Source organism: Apostichopus japonicus, chromosome 15 (assembly GCF_037975245.1).
Source record: "Apostichopus japonicus isolate 1M-3 chromosome 15, ASM3797524v1, whole genome shotgun sequence".
NCBI classification, from domain to species: domain Eukaryota; kingdom Metazoa; phylum Echinodermata; class Holothuroidea; order Aspidochirotida; family Stichopodidae; genus Apostichopus; species Apostichopus japonicus.
Window position 1 is genome coordinate 23,812,931 of NC_092575.1, and position 18,586 is coordinate 23,831,516.

General features: G+C 36.2%; 2 protein-coding genes and 1 non-coding gene across 9 annotated transcripts in view; 2 read left to right on the forward strand and 1 right to left on the reverse strand.

Annotated features, from left to right (window-relative positions):
• Positions 1-12,672, forward strand: part of LOC139980965 (uncharacterized) — a 35,650-nt gene extending 22,978 nt beyond the window's left edge. For all 7 annotated transcript variants that reach the window (XM_071993039.1, XM_071993043.1, XM_071993044.1 and 4 more), the window contains 11 exons: positions 108-269; positions 1,054-1,206; positions 1,931-1,991; positions 3,866-4,182; positions 4,576-4,753; positions 5,305-5,628; positions 6,790-7,019; positions 8,166-8,303; positions 8,773-8,925; positions 10,501-10,561; positions 10,964-12,672. In XM_071993039.1, the coding sequence (XP_071849140.1) occupies positions 108-269; positions 1,054-1,206; positions 1,931-1,991; positions 3,866-4,182; positions 4,576-4,753; positions 5,305-5,628; positions 6,790-7,019; positions 8,166-8,303; positions 8,773-8,925; positions 10,501-10,561; positions 10,964-11,265 (2,079 nt within the window). In that variant the 3' untranslated portion in view covers positions 11,266-12,672. The remainder of the gene's footprint in view (positions 1-107; positions 270-1,053; positions 1,207-1,930; positions 1,992-3,865; positions 4,183-4,575; positions 4,754-5,304; positions 5,629-6,789; positions 7,020-8,165; positions 8,304-8,772; positions 8,926-10,500; positions 10,562-10,963) is intronic.
• LOC139980966 (uncharacterized) overlaps positions 1-18,586 on the forward strand; it is a 98,568-nt gene that overhangs the window by 26,202 nt on the left and 53,780 nt on the right. The window lies entirely within an intron of this gene.
• Trnar-acg (transfer RNA arginine (anticodon ACG)) lies at positions 12,879-12,950 on the reverse strand. Its single transcript has one exon. It is a non-coding gene; the product is annotated as a tRNA-Arg (tRNA).

The window sequence follows — 18,586 nt, forward strand, 5'->3', positions numbered from 1 at the left end:
TGCTGTTACTTGCTATAGCAGTATTGATGAAGAAGAATGAAGGCAAAACATATTGCATAATTGACTCTGCTATTTTTTTTAAATTTCTCCATTTTCTTATGTTTTAGTTGCTGTTAGAGGACCACCAGTCCAAACTGAGTCTGGGAAACTATACAACATTTCAAGTGACCCGGACATTGAATGACGGCAGAGATTATGCTTCTTACATCGATCTGATGATGTCATCGCCCGGTGATAGTTACCATCTGATGAAGGAAGAATCAACAAAGGTAGTATTCACCAATGCTATTAAAGTTTGTCTTCTAACGTTATATGTAAGTTGACTTGTAATCGAGGATTGGTTACCTAAAGTGGTTCAAAGTGTTGTAGCTGTTTGAAGCCCTACAACCACTACTTTCTGGTTAAAAAAACCCAACAGGTACTAAAATCTATGCAAAACTTGTGGTGAGCAGTTTTGTTGAGCATAATTTTGTGAGGGTTGTTATTTTTGGTTCATGACTTAGGAAATACCTAGCTTCTTTCACATAGTTTCACAAAAAACTTCACCCACCATGTCTGCACTTTGGTGATGATCAATGAGGATGTATTTTATACACCTCCTTTGTATTTGGAGGTAGTGTTCAGATGCTGAGGCAAACTCTCACTGGCTGGAGTGGGATGTTGAGTCGGTGGCTGTCATGTGAGCAGGAATGATTAAGACAATTACATGCCTGCCTAGTAAATTCTCTGAACACTCATCAAAAACAGAAGCATTGATATAAGCCGGTATTCATCTTAAATCACATGAATATCCATGGCTCTACTATGTTTCTGTAGGGTTCCTACCCCATGTGACAAACTTAACCTAAAATGTTGTTATGGAATTCTTCATTACAATATAAAGTACAATCTTCACCAGCTGCCGATGAAATGAAAGGATTTGCATTTGGCCACACGTCTTGGCTCCTTACCAACTTTTCCTTAATTCTCATACATTTATGTGGCATTGTTTCTTTGCATACATAACAAGCATTTTCATCCTCAGTACATTTTCAATATCTTTTAATATATTAGCATGTAGACATTGATCACCTCTGTGCTGCCAGTAGAGTCTCTCATCAGTTCAGACTTAACAGAAACAAATATGGAGACACTGACATGGTTGATGTGATGTTAAAAGTATCACAACATGAAAAGAACCAGACAGCCCTTATCCTCCAATCAAAGGTGAGTTATGCTTGTTGATTGTCTTCCAGCTGTTTGTGTTCTCATATGTCTCTTAAATACATGACATTAGGCAGCATCTTCTCTCTTCTGATTAGTTATTCGTTTATTAATGCATGTCCTGTCAGTTGAAAGTTATGCAGCTGTTGACAGGGTAATTGAATAATATCAGTGCTGTGACTGAATTATAGATATTCGTTGGCATGTTCTCTCATGGATCCTTTTCATTGTAATAATAATGGTGGATGACAATTGAATTTAATTGAATTATAGTGGCCGGTTATTGAAGTTTTTTTTTTCATTCTTTCCAGTGATCCTGCTGTACCTAAGTTTCTTATTTTGATCCTGTTTTCCACTTGTCTGGCACTTTGGTATTGCTTTGTAATAAATGAGTACCACAAAATGCAGTGAAATGCTGAAAAAGTATGTATTATTCTACACACAGGTCAACAGCTATTGGAAATTTTGTTTTATTTGGCATCTTAAGTACCAATTAAATACTCCATAAATGATAGGTATGTTGTCACCAACATTCCTTTTCCTTGGGATTTCATATATTTATTATGTGTTTTTTTTTATTTCTGTTTCAGCTCTATGTTTCTACATTACATTCCAACTGTAAACCTAATCATTCATAGGGTGTGATAGATATTCTGCACTATTGTATGTTAGACTTTCTGACATTTAAAGTTTCCATTATTCATATAATTTTTTGTTTTTCCTTTAGGTGAAAAACATTCTCTTATCTCCAGAAAGCCAGGAAATTCTTTTCAGAGAGCTGCATCCAGGTGAGTTTTTAAGTGCAAGTTGAACAAATGGTTGGACTTGGCTAGTTTTAAAAGTCCACCCTGGCCTGCATCTAAGTAAAGTTGGAACAAAAAAAGGTGAATGCTCTTTATTTTATCTTATACATACACCAGGTAAGTGTGTATTAGTGAAGATGAAAGAGTAAGCACACATAGAGTATATGAACCCAGGTACGTGAGTGTCTGAATAGAGGTGAAAAAGTAATAACATTTGGTTGTAGAAGTAGACACACCTGAGTGTTACTTATATAAGCTTAGTTTATTGGGAAATATTTGATCAACATTAACACTTATCATGGAGAGAAATTCAGTCTTACTGCTGAACCCACAAAATATCTTAGTTCTATTTACACGCCTCATTTTCAATTAGTATACTCACTTCCTATTTTGTAGCAAAAAGCAAACTTGAAGGTGAAGCTGTATACAAGACTAGAATTTATGCACAAGACAAGGGCTTAAAGTTGCAGAGTTGCATGCAAGTTGTTGACATTAAACTTAACCAATTTATTGTTTGCACCAACGGTTGACCTGCACACCAACATTGTCATGCAGTTTGCATGCTTGTGGGCCAGTTGTGTACTATAATGTGCATCATGGGCGGCGATCTTGGGGGGGGGGGGACGGGGGGGACATGTCCCCCCAATATTTCAGGTGAGGGATATAGTATCTAATATCCCCCCAATATTTGGTGGCATAGTCTTTTTGTGTGGCTATAAATAGAAAATAATGCATGAGATTATTTATCCAAATCATATTTGGCGGTGGCTAAAACTTCATCCAACACATGCTGCATGAGGTAAATGACTCTTCGTGGTCGTTTCTGTGACCTGTGACCGTATAGCAAGGTGTTACTCATGATTATTATCATAATGTCTGTACATCTCTTGTGTATGAGTGTAAGTACGTACAATCATATATATGATCCACATCGATATGGGTTCATTGGGTTTCCATTTGGCCTGTTTCCTACAAGATTTCTAACGGCAGGCGCGTAACCAGGAGCATATTTTTTTGTATTTTTTATGATATCGAAGCTTTATAGTAGCCGTTATAAGAGGTTTTAATATTTGTAAACCAATAAATTAACTGTTTCTGAATTTTCAAATATTTCCTGACCAGAATTCTTCATCATACTTCCCTCTACTCATGCAATTTTGACCGGTCTGTTAGGGCTTGAAGGTTTTTTTTTCTATATTGGTTGTCCATAGGTGATATTTTGTGCAACATTATGGGAATATTTTGAAGTGAATTTATTATTCAAATTCTGAACAAATAATGGGCTTAAAACCTTCAAAAGTGGGGCTGACGGGTGTTGTGGGCCGTTACGTAGTATTACCTACTGTACAAAAGCAATGATCCACAGGAGATGCGATGAGGTCGAACATGATGTGTCACAGGTGACAATCTTCAAAAAGGTATGGATATGGATGTAGGTTATGGATGAAGAAAAAAAATATTGGGAAAAACTTTGTTCTCAGGCAAAAGTGTACATCTGGTTGGTCATTTTCAAGCCCGAGAAGTGCCATTTCCGGTGATCTGGGGCTATCAAAACCATAAATTTTCTTGTATGCTGCGCGCCAACCGATGGTGGCGCTCCGCTTAGATAGTAATATACAAAATATCACGAAGAGCGCGAGCAATTTTGGGGATAAAAGTTGCTCTGTGACTGCACCCAAACAAATGCCCCCCCCCCCCCAATATTTGAAACAAATCGCCGCCCCTGATGTGCATGTTAGTTGTGAACGTTGCTTTTTGTTCAAACTGGCACATAATTAGCATATGGTTAAGGCCCTCGTATCTGTACATGCGCTATACTTTTACGATTGTAAAGTAGATGTTATTGTTCTCACTTTCAGACTTACACAAATATGAAAAGTTGAGAGGAGACATTGCAAAGCTTCTAGATAAACAACATTGTGCAAAGCTAGGTGTGTTCTTTGAGCTCAAGCCAGCAGAAAATGACACAATTCAGGAAGCAGCAGAATCTGGAAAGATGCTGATGAAAATATTGGATGAAAGAGAGCTCATCATGCCAGAGAGAATGATTGGAATGTATGAAGGATTGAAAGCTATTCACTTTAATAAGGTTGCAAGACTGGTGCTGGAGTACATTGGTACATCACAGGAGAAGAATAGAAAGGAAAACGAAGGAGAGAAAGATGATAAGAAAATGGTTTGTGCTTCGCAAAAACTTTTTGAGACTTGAAACTTTATCTTGCAGGAAAACAAGGATCAATTTGCATAAAATCAAGATCTTAGAATGGATTAGTACTGTACTTTCTAATATGAAAAGTATCCTTTTTTTCTGTCCTGCAAGTCACATAACAGAAAATGGAATTACTGCTGCCATGACTAATAAGTCCTCCTTTTACTTATCGTAACAAAATAACAAACATTTAACTGTTATTTTATGCTTTAGTATTCAAAAGTAGGGTTTGTAGAGATCAAGTGCACAGGAAGTCTTTTTAGAATATTCAAATCCAGTAGAGAGTTGTCTTTCTTCATGAAAATATGATAAAAAGTATGAATTGTATAAACAATTTGTAATATTTCAACATTATTTCAGGTAAAATTTCCAGAGAAACAGGAAATCCTTTCAAAAATGGAACCAAAGTTGTCAGTAAATTTCAAGATTTTGATAGAGGAGGGATACAAGAGACTGGATGTCCAAAGAGCCTTGAAATTGTCTCATGGAAAACTGGACTTGGGAAGACGGCTGTTGCTGCTTGCTAAGGAAGAACATGGTAAAGTACACAATAGTTTTAGCAGCATGTGTATTCCTTCTCTGTTTGTAACTTATATATTTATTCTCAATCCTATATAACATTCTAGGAACATTACAGTTGTTTCATGCGACCCTTATGCTTCAGTATTTACAAAAGATGAAAGATTTTCCTTTATTTTAGTATGAATATATCATTTGCCTCCAAAATAGCTTCAGGCATGTCAATGCTAGAGGAATATGATATACCCTGCATACTTATTATTGGTTCTGTACATTAAACATGTCATTGATTGTTTCATGTTTAATTCAATGATGCTAACATTTCTTGCAGATAGTTGATCACAGGTTTTACTCTCTCTTTCTCATATCAAATCTGTATTTGATTCTCAAATTTATTTTATTTTCTTGAACGATCTACAAATAGCCTCAAGTAGGAATATGAAAACATCAGAATTTTTTTACAGAGGTTACTTTCATATTGTGGATTAAAAACAGTTTGCATTAACACATGATTCATGATAGTGACAAAAAAATTCCTTTCACATGAAATATATTACTTTTCTCTTCCAGAGAGACTTCCTTTGTTCCCTGGGTCCAATCTTTTTAAAGAACAATACTTTGATCAGCATGGTGGAGAGATGGTTATCGCAGGTGTCATTTTGCGTGTACCAGCTGGTGCACTACGCACTGGAAGGATTGTTAGTCTGTGGGTTTCCACTGACCCTGCCATTAAAGGACCTATCTCAAACAAGAGTCTAAGGTTGACCCCCTTTGTGAAATATGGTCCAGAAAGCCTAACCTTACACAAGCCTGTCACCTTGATTATTCCACACTGTGCTTTAACTACAACTAACCAGATGGGTATCGATGTGTACTCTGGTGTATTACAAACAGGTGTGTTTCTTTTGCATTGTGTTTTATTAGTCAACTGATCATTATATTTAGTTACTTAAATGTGTTGTATCAACAGAGATATGCACCTGAGTTAGTGTCTTTCTATGTCACCCAATTGGCTTGTAAACACGATGAGCCCAAAGTGCATAATGGTATAACGTGGTACTTGGTGTGTGGTTCCATATTACATGTGTACAAGAATCCTCCTCCTTTCTGTTAACTCAATGACCCAAAATAGTTTCCATGAATTTCATATGTATATAGGGTGTAGATGCAGACACAGATGTTAAACCTTCAGTCTCTAAACATAACTCCATAAGTAGTAGATTTTTGTAGTAAAATAGTTAATTTTTTTAGGTTTTAATAATAATAACTAAGATTTATAATGTGCTAATTATAAACAAAATAGTTGTCAAAAGCGCCATACATATAAATATGAATAGAAAGAAAAGCAAAAATAATAATGAAACAATGAAATATAATTACAAATCAAATTGAAAAATGTTTAACATAGATGTTTAAGGTATTGTATTGGAAAATTAATAAAACCCTTCATGAAATGCCTACTGTTGCTGATATGTCAGTTTTTCCTATTTCTTGGTAAATTTTGATATAGGTAGGAAAATGGGGGAAACATAGAACTAGTAACAGTTAACTTGAAGGAAAATCCGAGAAACCAATTTACAGTTGATAGTTGAATGTACCCTTACTAAATTTATGGAATGTGTATTTCGCTCATTAAATGAAAGTTGTCAACAAAACTTATATGAATTGATTTGTCCAGTACGACTTTTTTATGTTTTTTCATTTGCACTTACCAAACTATATAAAATTCCATTTTCCTTTTTTATCCTATCTTTAGGCATAATATAGTAATAATCTGATCCAACAATTGCTTCACAATGTCTTCCATATTAGTTAAAACCTACCAAAAGCTCTTCAAGCTATTGCAAGCTGTAGCAACACAATTTATCTGGCAACTTTGCAACCATACATGAAAACAAGATATTTGATGTTATTAATTTAGTATGCAGTGTTGCATTATCTCCCACAAGACTGTCCCTTTAAAATCATCTGTGGTATAGTTTAGGATTGATGTTTTAATCTTTCACCATGGAATAAATATTTAACTAACAAACAAGTTTTCTAAATTCTCTTCAGATAAATCTGTCAAATGGAGCTTAGAAAGGAAACACCTCAGCTGCTCAATGAATAGTCAACACTTTGCAGTTGAAGCTGAGAAACCCTGTCTCATTGGTCTTCACGTCCCTTACATACCCAAGAGTTTGAAGCGTGTCTGTGTCTTACCGATTGTAAACAGAGTGTCTGAATCTGGGGATCAATTGACAATTCATCTTTGGTTTCATAATGATGACTCACTGGAACATAAAGTAAGTAGTAGATGTTTTCAGCTCAGGTGTACCGGTGTTGTGGCCGAGTGGATAAAGGCCATATCATTCGAAGCAATGAGAATTAGCAACCGGGAGGTTCGGGGGTTGATCTCCGTCCGGGTCAAAGGAAGGTCGGTTTTTGCGTCCAAGAGCAATCTACGGTTTTTCCATCTGAAATGATTTTCTAAATTGAAAAGATTCCAAATTTGAGTTAACATGTTGAATCGGAAGCCACCTGATGTGTAAGTTGTAATCCATAAACCCTCGCAGTTTCTCTCACATTCGTGGTCACTTTTAAGCACCATAAAAATAACTGCCTGATGATGATTACTATTATTATTAATATTACAAATAATATCACAGATTCCAGATATCTGTCTTAATTCCAACTAACTTGAGGTCAAAGATACTCGGAATGATAAAGTTTCAACTTGATGCCCAACAGTCACTAACATCTTGAAAATCAAATATTGTCAAGTGATGGGTCATGTGAGATTAGATGGTCCAGTCTGTCTGGTAATTGATGGTTGAAAATAAACTTTGTAGTGGACAAAAACACACTGACCAGATGTCCTATAACAAACTGAATGTTCAATATGTTTTTTTGTCTGTGGTCATTGACAACTGACAACAATTGTTGTACAGACACCTTTGTAAACACACCTTGACCAGGTGTCCAATATAGAAGAGTTTATATTTCAAAACATAGGCGATGAAACTATGAATGGTCTTTGATAATGCATCTAGCAGACAATCAATGCATAATAGTATAATAATAATAACAACAGGTACCTGATTTCAGTTTATATTCCCCTCATTAAGTAAGGATTCAATTTACAGGCTTGTGGATGTCCAACAGAGCTCAAACTGTTTGATGACATAATTAATTGGTCTAGTTAATCAAAAGAGATTGGACAGAACATCTGTACAGAGAGTTAGACATTAAATTTATTGCAGTCCATATGTTAGATAATTATCTGCTTGTTTCACCAATAATGGCCACAACAGTTAATGGGAGGATTCTACTAGTGAGCTGGTATTGCTTCCTGGTCATACATGGAACAACTAATCAGTTTATACATTGATATTATTGCTTAAATAAATAATAATAATAATATAATATTAATTTGTTTCATTTCTCATCAGAGCCTTATCAATGAAGAAATCTATCAGCAGAAGGGATCCATAATTCATGATCCTGTGTTTGTTCAACTCAGTCCTATGATTTCAACTTTACATGTTAGCACTAACTCCAGTACCTCACAGTGTAACCCAAGTAAAGTGGTTAGTAATGTTTGTCTTATTGTAATGTCTTATTTATTGGCAACATGTAAAGAAAGCAGGTAATTCCTGTTCCACGTGTTAATTTCATTTGTTGAAAAAATAGTTTTATGCATCTGTTGAGTGGTATGTTATAGTGCTAGCATATGTTATATTGGTAACTGTTGTTTATTATCATACTTTAATTACAAATAAACATTTCCTATGTTATATTGAAACTGTTTCTTTCTCAATTTGTAAAAATACTCAAAGAGAGTATCAAAGTACTGTAAAAGTTACATCAGATGTTTACATTTTTACATCTGGGTGAAGAGGGGCTTTTTAAATCAAGTGCCTTGCATGACTGGAAACTGTAATCCTTAGATTGTCACCACATTAACTTTACCCACTTCTCTATTAACTTACATGCTTTAATGTCTATAATGTATAATATAATATAACTAAAGACCATCTGATTATTCTTCCCCCACAGGATGTTGCCAAGGAAATTTTATGGTTAAACAACAGACACAAAGTAGAATTCCATCTTCAGAATAAAGAGATCAAGGATACTGTCAATCTGGAAATAGAAGCAAGATATGGGCTGTTAAGGAGGAATCTTTTCCAGCTTAGTATTCAGTTGCAGGTAACTAGATTTGACTTAAGGTAACAGTTCGAAAGATTTGAATATGAGTAGTTTACATATTCACTTTGAATTTTTCTTAGCTACTGCAACTCCTTTTATATTTGCTTTGTTTGATGATTGTTTACCCTTGTTGGTTACGATGCGGAAGGCTCAATAACCTTTGACATCGTGCTGGCATGCTTGTGGATGTGACGAATAGCTTGTAAACACTATCTCAACAACCCCAAGATGAGTCAGCGTCATGCTTTGTACAGTAGGTAGATGCCTTATGATAATTTAGATGTGACGTAGTGTTTGTTGTTCCCATCTCATGCAGAAAATATGGGTGGTTGGGCCTTAACATGAACATTTCAAAATGACAATGTGTCTTCAACCATATGTCTGATTTAGATCATATATGGAATAGTTATGTAACTACATAGAAAGTACATGTTTATTTTTGCAACAACAACTTTTATCTCATAAATATTAATGAGAGGATGGCCGTTTAATGGGAAATATGGAAAACGGCTTTATTGAAGCACGATGCATGCCTCATCTACAAGATGAATTGTTGTCATACTTGTTAGGTAGATGCCCCATGATATGTAAATGTGCCAAATTGCTTTCGGTTTTATCTCTTCGGTATTACTGTGTGGGCGGGGCTTAATAGTGAGAATTGTTAAAAATGTCAATATCTCTGCATTCCTATTTCCGATTTAGTTTATACTTGATATACTGATGTAACTACATAGTATGTGCATGTTCTTGTTACCTTTAATGTATATTTATGATTGGTTGGGGCGTAATGGTTAGAGATATGATGAGGAGGTACGTATGCCTGATTGATCTTGGCGTCTCATCTAATGACAAGAACCAAATGTTCCATGGTTTCCATTCTTGGCATATTAGGTTGGTCACACGACATTCATACAATCAACCGTGTTGTTTTCTGTGTGCATATCATGATTTTTAATCAGTGAATATGAAATTCTTAATCAGATGTCTCTGAAATAGTATGTCTAATTAGCTTCACTCATATACTTGGATAATACGATATAGATACATGCTGATGAGAACCTAAATGGATCTCATTAATAGTCATGCTTGTCTCTGTTTATATAATATGTTGCAACATGATAACTGATACGTGGTACCTTCCTTAAAATGTTGTGTCATTAGTCATCAAAAATTCCTCTCCATTTTCCTTACCACAAGTTCATGAATATTAACATGTATGGCTTACCACACTATGTGTAAGCTTAGGCACCGGAACCATTACAAGTTTTCATGTTCTGGTTTCGTTTCTATTGGAATCTCTACTCTGTCAGCCTAAATTGATGAACTGATTTTATTATAAAGCTCTGAACTATAATTTTACAATGCCGGAAAAATTCTTATGACAAGCCGTCTTCATATCGGAAAGGTATAGAAAATATACTGCATATAAGCAGTAAGTCATAGATAGAATATCTTAAAACTATTAGTTAAGCCCCTTTTGCACTCTTAAGCACTCTTAATTGATAGAGGTGAAATATCTGTAAACTAGTTTTCTAGGAGAATTATAAAGCTTTCCTCTCTGTTTCCTCTTCACAGATTGAAAATTTACAACACACTGACCAAATTACATCTCCATTTCAGCTCGTCCTACCTGAATGTGAGTAATTAATTACTTTAGCATGCTCATGCAGCTGAAGATGTTCCATTACCATATTCTACTCACTACCAGAATTGTAAACTAGGAAATGTTCTTAAGTATCAAGTATTGCAAATAGCTGAAAGTTATAGTCCACCAATTGACATGGCAACTGCAGCCTGGACTCTTCTATGCAAAGTAGGATTAGGTATACACATCTGATATGAAAGGATTGTAGTACTAAATTATGTCAAGTGTTGGTGCATGCTTTGGTGTTCAACATCTGTTTTGAAACTTCAGCAACAAACTGAAATACTGAGTATTGATACTGTATTCACGTCTCATTGCAGTGGAAAATTAAAATTAATGAAATTCAACCCCCTGCTTGAATTATCTATTTAAAATATTTTTTCAACCTTACAGCCATCATCAAAGCTTTTGATCAGCTAAAGCAGAATTTATCAGTACATCTTGATGTAGACCAATCTACCCTGCTGGCAAATATTTTCCAACTTTCTGAGGAAGGAATTACTGATATCAAGGAGCACAAAACACCAGGAACTCTGTTGTTAGAGAAGCTGACCAAAAATTCACTGATATCTCCCACAAGCATCACAAAATTGGAAAATGCCCTAACAGAACAAGGAAATGAAAAATGTGCGAAACTTGTCAGAGAATTCAGAAGTAAAAATCATGTAGTTGAAGCTACACTGTGCCAAGAATAATGGCAGAAATCATATTGTGGGTTATTGTAAGCAAATAATGATGAATACAAACATCATATCACCAGTGGTGCTGTACCCAGGAATTTATTCACTTGAGAGCGGGTAAGGAAGTTAGCGAGACATTTTTGTACAAACAGTTATTTACAGGGAGAGCTTATGACAACAGGACTATAAGTATAATTACACGTGTAGGAGTAACATGAAATATTCTCCTCCCTGTCGAACATGGTTATGTATGTATATACTCTATGTGACTATGTCCATATTGGTATACTTGCCTTTTAGGTAAACATATGCAGTCATGTCAACATATGTGCGTGTATGTCGCCCTACTTTGTCAACATTACTTTCTCAACAGCAGTATTAATTTTGAAAGACCTGATACTATGGATGTATAGCTTCCCTATTGTGAGTACACGGTTGTGATTGTTTTGATGGCACTCAAAGGTCATGTAAGTTCAGCCGTGTGTTTGTTTTGGTTTTGACGTGATGGTTTTGTTAGAATACAAATAAACGTAGAGATCTCATAAGATTTAAAGTCTAATTTGAAACTACGGTTCACTATGGTTTATAAATACATTTATCACGTCTATATGTTTTATGTAGGCCTATCAGTTTCATTGATAGCCCCTATATCAGTGCCCGAACTTGTTATCTCGGAATATGAAGGCCCAGTCCCCTACACGGCCCACCCACTTAGCTTAATTTGCCACCCCCCCCAGTAGGTTCCTTTTTGTTATGTAAAACAAATAATGATAACACAAACCTAACAATAAATCTACACCTAAATTCACCATATGCCTTTCCCTCAGCATATAAGCCTAAAGCATATACAGCTACCACTAAGATGCCCTAGGGTGCTATCATATCTTCAATTACCTGTGTAAAACAATGAATAAAGAAAAGCTTATAAAGTAACGTAAAATCCTATATTTAGCCTACAAAGTGACTTTACTGAATAAAATGTTGTAAAATTTATCACGAAAAGCAGGATTCCCGTTTCCGAACATTTCAATCTTCAAAGCCATTCTCTCAAAAACCTAAAATGCATTTTAATTGCCTCGAACTTCAAATCCGCCACTGAACGTAAACGTAAAGAAATCGATTGGATCTTTTGTATTAAGTCTCAAATCACCGGCCTCAACAAAGACATGGGACCCCTTTACAACTATCAGTTCTACAAGCATATGTAATCCGTTCTTTGCTCCTTAATCCGCTTCCTGTATAGTCATGGTTTATTTGGTTCTAATTCCACCTATGCAACTGACACTTATCTAGCATCATACTTTCATTGTGTTACATTTTGTACTTTTTATTCGTGTTGTTATATATATAAGTTGTTATATAAGTATTGCTGAGGAAGTTCCCAGGGGGACCAAAAATTCCAATATATTTTCTAAAACTTTACTCCTTAATTGTAGATTATGAGTCATATCTTATTTCTCTGGTTTTCTCTAATAATATATATATATAAATAAATATATATATATAGATGTGTGTGTGTGTATATATATATATATATATATATATATATATATATATATATATATATATATATATATATATATATAAATGAAAATCGCAATGAGTTGGAAAATGAAGAAAAAACTTCCAGCCTCCACCGTGATTCGAACCCAGGCCCTCCGCTCCGTACGCGGACACCCTAACCACTAGGCTATGGACGCCGACTGCATGTCCAGAGACCCGAAACCGGCAAGGAAGGCCGCAATTCCACTGAAGGCATTTTCCACCTGCATCGAACAATATATATATATATGTATATATATATACATATATATATTTATTGATTAGAACGATTCACCCTATAAGCCAACCTGTACAAAACATAATATAACAGCTGTATGTATATGTACCAGCACAATAGGTGATACCCGATAGGATGAAAGTGCACCTCACCTCAGGGGGGGGGGGTGATTTGCTCAAACATTGGGGGGGACATTTTCTTGGGTACAGGCACGTATCCAGAATTTTCTAACCGGGGGCGCGAATTACTATCAAAGCGGAGGGCCACATAGGTTGGCGCGCAGCGTACAAGAAAATTTCTGGTTTTAATAGCCCCCCAGATCACCGGAAATGGCACTTCTCGGGCTTGAAAATGACCAACCAGATGTACACTTTTGCCTGAGAACCAATTTTTTCCCAATAGTTTTTTCATCCATAACCATTTTCAAGAGTGTCACCAGTCACACATCATGTTCGACCTCATCGCATCTCCTGTGGATCATTGCTTTCGTACGGTAGGTAATACTACGTAACGGCCCACAATACCCGTCAGCCCCACTTTTCAAGGTTTTGAACCCATTATTTGTTCAGAATTTGAATAATAAATTCACTTCAAAACATGCCCATAATGTTGCACAAAATTTCATCTATGGACAACCAATATAGAAAATTCCCCTTCAACCCATAATAGACCGGTTAAAATTGCACGAGTAGAGGGAAGTACGATGAAGAATGTTGGTTTGGGAATTTCGAAAATTCAGACAAAGTTAATTTATTGCTGTACAAATATTAAAACCTCTTATAAAGGCTACTATACAACTTCGATATCATAAAAAAATACAAATAATATTCTCGAGGGGGGTCTTCCCGTAGCCGGGGGGCAGGGGGAGCGACTGCTCCCCATTTCAGTGTCGAAAAAATGTTAAAAACTGTTGTTATTTTAGCATGGTAATTTGTCAGTGCTCTTTTGATCTTGAATACTCGTCAGCTCCGTTAACTCGATTATAATCGTAGTAACATTCAGGACTACTGATTCAGCACTTACTTAGTTTGGCAGATGCAATTAGCTCAATTTTAGCATATAGCCTATTACAAGCCTACAGTTGGCCACTGCGTAATAAAATACCTATTGCCTACCTAACCGCACTTGATGGAGTGTCACGAACCGTATGCACAACGACGTCGACAACGTTCATTCTCATCCTTTCTATGATTCGCCCTAAGTTGTTGCACGAACAGCATGTTATGAAGCTAAGCTAGCAATCGTACGTGATACGCACTTCCTATAAATAATTATTACACTGCGATAACGATATTTGTTTTTAGGCCACTGCACATCTGGCTGTCTTACAAAATATGAAAGTTTATATTGTCCATCAGTTAAGTTCGTCAAATGTATTAAAGTCCAGACATTGGACAATAAACAAGAATCATCCCACAGGAAAATGTTGAAAAGAGCGCTATATTTTTGTCTTTCTGATATACTATGTAAAAGAACCTGTGAAAGAATTCAAACAGGAAACAAAATCTGCTGATAATATGATATCATATGAAAATGATGAAACTGGCAAAACATTGCACCAGATCGCAACTAAGGACCTTCAATTGTTCAAAAATATATCAAATTGGGAGGGGGGGCACCTCCTCCGCTTAGACCACTCCTCCATATCAATCGCAAAATGTGTTCCCCCCTTTCAAATTCCTGGCTACGTCGCTGTATACGATTGTACGTACTTACATTCATATACAAGAGATGTACAGACATTATGATAATAATCATGAGTGACAACATGCTATACGGTCACAGGTCACAGAAACGACCACGAAGAGTCATTTACCTCATGCAGCATGTGTTGGGTGAAGTTTTAGCCACCGCCAAATATATTTTGGATAAATAATGTCACGAATTATTTTCTATTTATAGCAACACAAAAAACTATGCCACCAAATATTGGGGGGGGGGGTATTAGATACTATATCCCCCCAGTTAAATTGTCATATATGTTAATATTAATATGAAAGAGAAAATAACACAGTTGTGGAGATTTTGTAATTTTGTCCAGCTCTGTATTATAGGAATGTAGGCTATATACAATATGCGTCATCACAGTGGTTAGTTAGCCTATCGTTGTTTATCAGCCACTATACCGTAACTATTCCAATTTTAACGTTACCGTTTGCAGATTAAATAAACAATATAATAGCACGGTCGAAAGCAAAAGACAGAAAAACAATTAATCGCTTGTAATTTGCAAAGAGTTTAATTTGTTTTAAAGGGCGATGCAAACCCTTTTGCTCCCCTCCCCCTAGAAAGGAATAGAAAAAAGGGGCGGGAATTGTTTTTGTGGCTATTTCTATTTGGCAACTTTGTGGGGTTCAACAGCGTAATTACGGTACACGCGAGGAGCTGTGGCGTCACTAGATTTTTAAGAGTTGGGAAGGGAAAGGAAGATGACAAGCAAACAAGCGGTACCCTGTGTAGTGCACGTCATGTGTAAATTTAAGGGCAGAGGGATGGGGCACGGCCACCCCAACCTCGTACCCGCATTTACAGGAAGCCACTACAATATTAATACTTGTAGTCACCAGAAGCGGCAGCTATGGGTGTTTGTGGAGGGGGAGGGGATGGGGGCGGTAAGGGACATTCGTTTTATGCATACCAACAGTCAGGGCAATCAGCTTGTTTTTTCTCTTTCTCTTTTTCTTGTTCTTTTGGTCAACAATTATTCTGAAAAGTATGTCAAAGGTTGTTAAACACGATCATTAAATCCATCGTTAATTAGTAAATGCCAAAGAATAAATTTGAATTTTTAACCAGTGAGTCAATCAATGATTGTCTGTCATTAAGAGAGAGAGATGGGTGGGCGGTAAGAATTTTTTTTTTATGATCTTAACAAGATTATATAAGACAGCATGTAATACATCATGGATGTGGAGTTATCAGCTCATTAAGTGAATATGTTTTTCACCTGACCAACCCCCTCCCCCTCCCCCGCCCTCCCCTCACCCACCCACCCCTCGTCTAGAATTGAAGTGCTTACAATCTTCTGTACATGCTGGATTTTAGGCTCTGCAGGAATAATCTTTTCAGGTGGAAAGTGTCCGCTCAAAGATACTCCCGGGAACTGCAGGTTTCCTTCTTGAGTGCAGTCGGTCTTTGTTCAAGGGTATATTTGTCTTTATATATGGTACGTATAGTTGGCCCGTTTATTGTATGATGTAAAAGGCTTTTAGATATATTGGGATTAGTGGTTTTGTATGTCTTTGTTCCTGTGGTTCTGATAGACACGTCAATACCTGATATTATCTACGCTTATGCCATTTTCTAGCAAAGAGGTGTATATAGTTAGGCGAATGAATATCGTAACAATGGTAATGATGTACGCTGCACTCAGAGGTACATTCGCATGCAGCACTGACAGGCTCTCGATCCCGGGTGCATTTCATTATACCAATAGTAACGTAGTGAATACCTTCAGGTCCTCTTAGTCAATGCCTGATATAGTGAAGTTGTTATAAATAACTACCGGTGGTAGCAAGGAATTGTGGTGTATGGGGATCCTTCTTGGAAAGTCCTGGAGGAGGGAGAAGTTTATTCAACAATCACCACAAAATTAATAATAATAATAAGAAGCTCCGAATAGAGTTTGTATGCATGGTGACCTTTGTTTATAAGGACTACCTATCTCGCTGTTCTCCTGGAGAACTTCTAGGTGATAAAGACTTGGGAGTGATCGGGTGTGGTTGTGTCCCTGCAATAACAAAACATGTTTGATTGTGTCATCTTTACGTGACTGACACACAAGAATGACTTGCTTCAGTTACATCTGAAACGATGCAGATCATTTTAAGGGTCCAAATACTTTTTAGATTGATGCGGTTACCAAATTCTCTGGTAAAAGTATAAACAAAGATGTTGCAAGTTTCACGTTGTCACAAGCATGCAGAGGTAATTGAATTACTGATTACTGTCTGCAAGAAAAAGTACATTGTTGAAGTATCAAAGTTGTCAAGAAGATTTTAACTATATGATATATTATAATGATTCAGCAACTAGTGAATACAAATAATTGTTTCTTAATGATCGTCTGTCACTTAGGTATAATGACCATTAGCTATATACTCAAATTAAGGATATGATTAGATGTAATAATAAACTCAAATGAAATATGTCAAAGAGCTGAATCTAAATTAACTCAATATGGCAGAGGCTTTAGCAAGTTGAATTTTGTTTGGGGGAGGGGAGGGGAAGGGGGGGAGGGGAACTACCACATTATCACATAAACAAATGAACATATACATTTGTCCTTGTTGATTAATGGCATGGTACACAGACAGTGATGTATCTCAACAAACATAACTTTGACACTAGAACCGGACCCACAGTTCTTAATAGGATTGTTGAAGTGTGGACAGCTATACTTCAGTCTCTGTTTTCATGTAGGCCTATTTATATTCTTTCATCAGTTAGGAAATGCTTTAATTTTGAGGTTAGGCAGCGGATCCCAAACTTTCTTTTTGGCCATATATACTTGCCCATATATAAACAGAGCTAACTCAAAATAAACTTACTTAAAAATAACAATTAGCAGGAGCATTATTACTACTATAATTGCAGCTCCCGTGGCCTAATCTTTTGTTAAGCGGAACGCTATATGCAAAATTAAAATTACATGGAAATTTTAGGACCATGCATGTAGAAACACACCCAAGAAACATTAAAGGCCCATATACTACTTAGAGATCAACGAACTACTTTTATTCTGCTTTTATTTCTAAATTGGATGGGCATATTTTTCAAAATATTGTGGGACAAATCTTTTGATAGAGCAATTAAAGACAGGGATATAACCTGACTGCGGCGCTAGCAACAGTCTTTGGTATTTGTTATGCATATACCCACACCCTAACTTACAACTCACACCCCAGTGTAGTATTACCGCTGAGGTATACGCCTGAAGAATAGTTAACGTAACATTGTTCTTAACTTTTTCATAGTTATGACGACCAAATGGATTTACGATGATGACATGAAGCCTGCCACCAATTTTTAACATCCAAAATTTCCAACTGGGGTTTGCCAGATCTTAAAACTAGGTCGTCTACCTGCATTAACTTCTTTGCAATTCAGCAGAAAAAGTCTTTAGCAGAATGCAATTGGTATCTGTTATAATGTTCGACAAATCCATATTTCTTCCATTCGAAATATTCATTATATGCGGTATCATTCTGATCCAGATATACGATGTAATCTGCCAGATCTGTCATATTTTTAAAATCACTGACATGAATAAAAGAATGAGGAGGTGCTACTTTTTCGTAATCTTTTCGTGTTGTTCTATAGACAATCGGAACTATGTTTTTACTCAGTCCATTATTCCAAAATTTCTCAGTGATATAATCTTCACATTCACTGTTTTCGAGTGCTAAGTAAAATTTGTGACTGCTCAGTAAACGGTACATTGTTTTTAGAACAATTTAAATTTCCACATTCACCGTATGTATCCACTTGAACCAATTTCTGCAGATTCTTCACAAACGTGGTTCTAGCCCAAGAGGAGGTGAAACAGTTTGATAC